The 7,374-nt window shown below is 43.8% G+C and overlaps 1 protein-coding gene across 1 annotated transcript in view; it reads left to right on the top strand.

Annotated features, from left to right (window-relative positions):
• tmem62 (transmembrane protein 62) overlaps nucleotides 1–7,374 on the top strand; it is a 47,416-nt gene that overhangs the window by 36,684 nt on the left and 3,358 nt on the right. Inside the window, exon 13 of the mRNA XM_061896261.1 lies at nucleotides 6,030–6,346. Coding sequence (XP_061752245.1) covers nucleotides 6,030–6,344 — 315 coding nt within the window. The 3' untranslated portion in view covers nucleotides 6,345–6,346. The remainder of the gene's footprint in view (nucleotides 1–6,029; nucleotides 6,347–7,374) is intronic.

The following is a 7,374-nucleotide window of genomic DNA, read 5'->3' as shown; positions in this document are numbered from 1 at the left end:
AGTACGTTTCTTACAAGTATTATTATCACTGCAGGACGAGGAGTAGCTAGACATGTTTCACTACACACCGTAGCTCACCGGCGTCGCAATGTAAACAAACGCCATGGTTGGATCTGCACCTGACATCCACTGTAATGATATCAAGTACAAGAGTGGATCTAGTCAATACTACCGTCTTTTTCGGAGTATAAGTCGCTCCGGAGTATAAGTCGCACCTGCCGAAAATGTATAGTAAAGAAGGAAAAAAACATATATACAGTAAATCGCACTGGAGTATAAGTCGCATTTTGGGGGGAAATTTATTTGATAAAACCCAACAGCAAGAATAGACATTTGAAAGGCAATTTAAAATAAATAAAGACTAGTGAACAACAGGCTGAATAAGTGTAGGTTATATGAGGCATAAATAAGCAACTGCTATGTTAACCTAACATATTATGGTAAGAGTCATTCAAATAACTATAACATATAGAACATGCTATACCTTTACCAAACTATCTCTCACTCCTAATCCATAAATCCCATCAAATCTTCTTCCTGGATGTCGCTTCTAAACAACTCTGCCAACTCTGCTGCATATTTCACTACATCCAGCTTGTAATCTGCACTACATGATTTCCTTTTCAATGCCATTTTTGTTCAGCCCTTCTCACTTTTTATAAGTTACCGCCAACCATGAAATGATCCATTTTAATAGCTACGGCAGTAGCATATAGCATATAGCAGTTAGCATCCCATTACCCACAATGCACTTCTGCCATGACCCTCCCCCGCCAAATTCTTTATTGGTTGACGTGTGTGTGACGATTGCTGACATTTTCTTCGTCTCTTCCGCGAATGAGATAAATAATATTATTTAATATTTTACGGAAATGTGTTAATAATTTCACATATAAGTCGCTCCTGAGTATAAGTCGCACCCAAACTATGAAAAAATCTGCGACTTAAAATCCGAAAAATAAGGTACTATGATTACATCTATATTTGTTATCTTTTTTTATATTGATAAACTCAGGAAATACATCCCTGGACACATGAGGACTTTGAATATGACCAATGTATTTATTATCCTGTAACTACTTGGTGTTGGATGGATACCTAATTGTGTGGTATCATCCACAACTAATGTAAAGTATCAAAGAAGAGAATAATAAGTGATTATTACATTTTAACAGAAGTGTACATAAAGTTAAAATAAGAAAATATCGTATTTTTCGTAGTATAAGTCGCACCTGCTGAAAATGCATAATAAAGAAGGAAACAAACATATATAAGTCGCACAATTGTGAAAAACTGCATTCATTATTCGGTATTCGGCCAAGCGTTTAAATTTTATTCGGCTTCGGCCACAAATTTTCATTTCGGTGCATCCCTAATTTGTACCATGAATTGATTAACTTAAACAAGTTGAAAAACGTATTGGGGTGTTACCATTTAGTGGTCAATTGTACGGAATATGTACTGTACTGTACCAATGATGAAATGATCCATTTTAATAGCATATAGCAGTTAGCATCCCATTACCCACAATGCACTTCTGCCATGACCCTCCCCCGCCAAATTCTTATTCATTGACGTGTGTGTGACGATTGCTGACATTTTCTTCGTCTCTTCCGCGAATGAGATAAATAATATTATTTAATATTTTACGGAAATGTGTTAATAATTTCACACATAAGTCGCTCCTGAGTATAAGTCGCACCCCCGGCCAAACTATGAAAAAATCTGCGATTTATAAACCGAAAAATACGGTACTATGATTACATCTATATTTGTTATCTTTTTTTATATTGATAAACTCAGGAAATACGTCCCTGGACACATGAGGACTTTGAATATGACCAATGTATTTATTATCCTGTAACTACTTGGTATTGGATGGATACCTAAATGTGTGGTATCATCCACAACTAATGTAAAGTATCAAAGAAGAGAATAATAAGTGATTATTACATTTTAACAGAAGTGTAAATAAAGTTAAAATAAGAAAATACCGTATTTTTCGTAGTATAAGTCACACCTGCTGAAAATGCTTAATAAAGAAGGAAAAAAACATATATAAGTCGCACAATTGTGAAAAACTGCATTCATTATTCGGTATTCGGCCAAGCGTTTAAATTTTATTCGGCTTCGGCCACAAATTTTCATTTCGGTGCATCCCTAATTTGTACCATGAATTGATTAACTTAAACAAGTTGAAAAACGTATTGGGGTGTTACCATTTAGTGGTCAATTGTACGGAATATGTACTGTACTGTGCAATCTACCAATAAAAGTATCAATCAATCAATCAATCAATCAATCAAATCACGCTGTCTCCACCGGGAGGGAAGATAAACAGACCCGAAACAGAACCGGGCAAAAAATGTTTCAAGCGGCGACGAGTTCTGGGGCGAGAGAAGAAGAAGAAGAAACACCAAATCGTTGGCGCCGTGGCGGACGAAGGCCTCATCACTATCCATCACCTTAGGAAGAGGAAAACTAGTCCAAGAGCCAACATGACTTTGTCTGGGAAGAAGAAACGAAAGCTGCTCAAACAGCTGCGGCGCCTCCAAAAGGACAAGGACAGAATGGAAGTGCAACCCGCAATTTGTCCACCAAAGAAGAAGAACACATCGTGTAATCGATACCGTCGATCATAATATTTTATTAGAACGTATCAAAACACGAATTGGTATGTCAGACTTAGCCCTGTCTTGGTTTAACTCTTATCTTACTGATAGGATGCAGTGAGTCTCCCATAACAGTGTGACCTCGGACTACGTTAAGGTAACGTGTGGACTTCCCCAGGGTTCGGTCCTTAGCTCTGCACTCTTCAGCATCTACATGCTGCCGCTAGGTGACATCATACGCAAATACGGTGTTAGCTGATGACACCCAACTCTACATGCCCCTAAAGCTGACCAACACGCCGGATTGTAGTCAGCTGGAGGCGTGTCTTAATGAAATTAAACAATGGATGTCCGCTAACTTTTTGCAACTCAACGCCAAAAAACGGAAATGCTGATTATCGGTCCTGCTAGACACCGACCTCTATTTAATAATACAACTCTAACATTTGACAACTAAACAAGGCGACTCGGTAAAGAATCTGGGTATTATCTTCGACCCAACTCTCTCCTTTGAGGCACACATTAAAAGCGTTACTAAAACGGCCTTCTTTCATCTTCGTAATATCGCTAAAATTCGCTCCATTCTGTCCACTAAAGACGCTGAGATCATTATCCATGCGTTTGTTACGTCTTGCCTCGACTACTGTAACGTATTATTTTCGGGTCTCCCCATGTCTAGCATTAAAAGATTACAGTTGGTACAAAATGCGGCTGCTAGACTTTTGACAAGAACAAGAAAGTTTGATCACATTACGCCTGTACTGTATATACCTTTATATACATATATACATACATATATACCTATACTGTATATACCTTTATATACATATATACATACATATATACCTGTACTGTATATACCTATATATACATACATATATACCTATACTGTATATACCTTTATATACATATATACCTATACTGGCTCACCTGCACTGGCTTCCTGTGCACTTAAGATGTGACTTCAAGGTTTTACTACTTACGTATAAAATACTACACGGTCTAGCTCCATCCTATCTTGCCGATTGTATTGTACCATATGTCCCGGCAAGAAATCTGCCTTCAAAAGACTCCGGCTTATTAGTGATTCTCAAAGCCCAAAAAAAGTCTGCGGGCTATAGAGCGTTTTCCGTTCGGGCTCCAGTACTCTGGAATGCCCTCCCGGTAACAGTTCGAGATGCCACCTCAGTAGAAGCATTTAAGTCTCACCTTAAAACTCATTTGTATACTCTAGCCTTTAAATAGACCTCCTTTTTAGACCAGTTGATCTGCCGTTTCTTTTCTTTTTCTCCTATGTCCCACTCTCCCTTGTGGAGGGGGTCCGATCCGATCCGGTGGCCATGTACTGCTCGCCTGTGTATCGGTTGGGGACATCTCTGCGCTGCTGATCCGCCTCCGCTTGAGATGGTTTCCTGCTGGCTCCGCTGTGAACGGGACTCTCGCTGCTGTGTTGGATCCACTTTGGACTGGACTCTCGCGACTGTGTTGGATCCATTATGGATTGAACTTTCACAGTATCATGTTAGACCCGCTCGACATCCATTGCTTTCCTCCTCTCCAAGGTTCTCATAGTCATCATTGTCACCGACGTCCCACTGGGTGTGAGTTTTCCTTGCCCTTATGTGGGCCTACCGAGGATGTCGTAGTGGTTTGTGTTGTGGTTTGTGCAGCCCTTTGAGACACTAGTGATTTAGGGCTATATAAGTAAACATTGATTGATTGATAATCCAGCCCAGAAGAAGACAAAAGGCGTTGAGGATGCTGACATGGCTGATGTTGTTGGGGGTGACTTGGACTCCGATGTGATTGGCTTATCATGTGATAGTACATAAGTATTATATATACGACTTGTCCAGGGTGTACACCGCCTACCACCCGAATGCAGCTGAGATAGGCTCCAGCGAACCCTAAAAGGGACAAGCGGTAGGAAATGGATGGATGGCTGGAAATACATATCTGGTTAACATTAATATTTTATGGTAAATTTACACGTTTTAAACATAACAAGTTCAATGTTATAATAAGTTGAACTAATATTTGACGTATTGCTCTAAGGTTTGTGTGACATCAATTTTTTTTTTTTAATTTTTCACTTATATGAAATTAAAATAAATATTGATAAAAAAGAAAATATCACGCTGCTGTTCACCGTCCACAAGTCCGAAGCAAACATAGCTCGGTTGGTAGAGCGGCCGTGCCAGCAACTTAAGGGTTGCAGGTTCGATTCCCGCTTACGCCATCCTAGTCACTGCCGTTGTGTCCTTGGGCAAGACACTTTACCCACCTGCTCCCAGTGCCACCCACACTGGTTTAAATGTCACTTAGATATTGGGTTTCACTATGTAAAGCGCTTTGAGTCACTAGAGAAAAGCGCTATATAAATATAATTCACTTCACAGTTCACACACACAAACACATAGTTCGGTTGGTAGAGTGGCCGTGCCAGCAACTTGAGGGTTGCAGGTTCGATTCCCGCTTCCGCCATCCTAGTCACTGCCGTCGTGTCCTTGGGCAAGACACTTTACCCACCTGCTCCCAGTGCCACCCACACTGGTTTAAATGTAACTTAGATATTGGGTTTCACTATGTAAAGCGCTTTGAGTCACTAGAGAAAAGCGCTATATAAATATAATTCACTTCACAGTTCACACACACACACACGCACACACACACACATACCTCGGTTGGTAGAGTGGCCGTGCCAGCAACTTGAGGGTTGCAGGTTCGATTCCCGCTTCCGCCATCCTAGTCACTGCCGTTGTGTCCTTGGGCAAGATACTTTACCCACCTGCTCCCAGTGCCACCCACACTGGTTTAAATGTAACTTAGATATTGGGTTTCACTATGTAAAGTGCTTTGAGTCACTTGAGAAAAGCGCTATATAAATATAATTCACTTCACAGTACACACACACACACACACACACACACACACACACACATACCTCGGTTGGTAGAGTGGCCGTGCCAGCAACTTGAGGGTTGCAGGTTCGATTCCCGTTTCCGCCATCCTAGTCACTGCCGTCGTGTCCTTGGGCAAGACACTTTACCCACCTGCTCCCAGTGCCACCCACACTGCTTTAAATGTCACTTAGATATTGGGTTTAACTATGTAAAGCGCTTTGAGTCACTAGAGAAAAGCGCTATATAAATATAATTCACTTCACAGTTAACACACACACACACACACACATAGTTCGGTTGGTAGAGTGGCCGTGCCAGCAACTTGAGGGTTGCAGGTTCGATTCCCGCTCCCGCCATCCTAGTCACTGCCGTGGTGTCCTTGAGCAAGACACTTTACCCACCTGCTCCCAGTGCCACCCACACTGCTGTAAAGCGCTTTGAGTCACTAGAGAAAAGCGCTATATAAATATAATTCAATTCAAATGATGATTTGCTTCCCTCCTCCGTCCTCCAGCTGCTCTTCTTCAACATGCCGCTCACCTTCTACCTGTGCTGGACCCTCCACCACCGTTGCCGCGGCAACACCTTCCGCTCCATGCTGCTGCGGCCGGGCTGCCGCTGGCGGAGCGCAGCCGTGCACCTGCTGATGCTGCTGCTGCTCACCTGGCAGGCCCACTCCTGCTACTTCCTGCTGGAGACCTACGGCCCCGTGGCCTTCTTCCTGTCGCCGGTGCGCATGTGGGCGCTGGGCATGGGCGTGCTGCTGGTCTACCGCGCCTGGACGTGCCCCGCCCCCTTCCCGGGCAGCAAGAGCATGCCGCTGTCTTGACGGTAACACACACACACACACACACACACACACACACACACACACACACACTCTGCAGTGAGCACAGGTGTACACCTGGGGTGTCCAAACTTTTTCACACTGAAATATCGATGCCAATATAAAGTATCTTTTTTTGGGGGCTAAAAAAAACGCTTATCCGGGTTTGGGTCACGAAGGCAGCAGCTTTCCCGGTAAGGTTTATTCAGGTGTACTGGAGAGGAGGCTACGCCGGATAGTCCAACCTCGGATTCAGGAGGAACAGTGTGGTTTTCGTCCTGGTCGTAGAACTGTGGACCAGCTCTATACTCTGGGCAGGGTTCTTGAGGGTGCATGGGAGTTTGCCCAACCAGTCTACATGTGCTTTGTGGACTTGGAGAAGGCATTGGACCGTGTCCCTCGGGAAGTCCTGTGGGGAGTGCTCAGAGAGTATGGGGTATCGGACTGTCTTATTGTGGCGGTCCACTTCCTGTATGATCAGTGTCAGACCTTGGTCCGCATTGCCGGCGGTAAGTCGGACACGTTTCCAGTGAGGGTTGGACTCCACCAAGGCTGTCCTTTGTTCATAACTTTTATGGACAGAATTTCTAGGCGCAGTCAAGGGGTTCCGGTTTGGTGACCGCAGGATTAGGTCTCTGGTTTTTGCAGATGATGTGGTCCTGATGGCTTCATCTGACCGGGATCTTCAGCTCTCACTGGATCGGTTCGCAGCCGAGTGTGAAGCGACCGGAATGAGAATCAGCACCTCCAAGTCCGAGTCCATGGTTCTCGCCCGGAAAAGGGTGGAGTGCCATCTCCGGGTTGGGGAGGAGACCCTGCCCCAAGTGGAGGAGTTCAAGTACCTAGGAGTCTTGTTCACGAGTGAGGGAAGAGTGGATGGTGAGATCGACAGGCGGATCGGTGCGGCGTCTTCAGTAATGCGGACGTTGTATCGATCCGTTGTGGTGAAGAAGGAGCTGAGCCGGAAGGCAAAGCTCTCAATTTACCGGTCGATCTACGTTCCCATCCTCACCTATGGTCATGAGCTTTGGGT

The sequence above is a fragment of the Nerophis ophidion genome, linkage group LG03 (assembly GCF_033978795.1).
Source record: "Nerophis ophidion isolate RoL-2023_Sa linkage group LG03, RoL_Noph_v1.0, whole genome shotgun sequence".
In the NCBI taxonomy this organism is placed as follows: Eukaryota; Metazoa; Chordata; class Actinopteri; order Syngnathiformes; family Syngnathidae; genus Nerophis; species Nerophis ophidion.
This window is presented reverse-complemented; position numbering and strand designations above follow the sequence as displayed.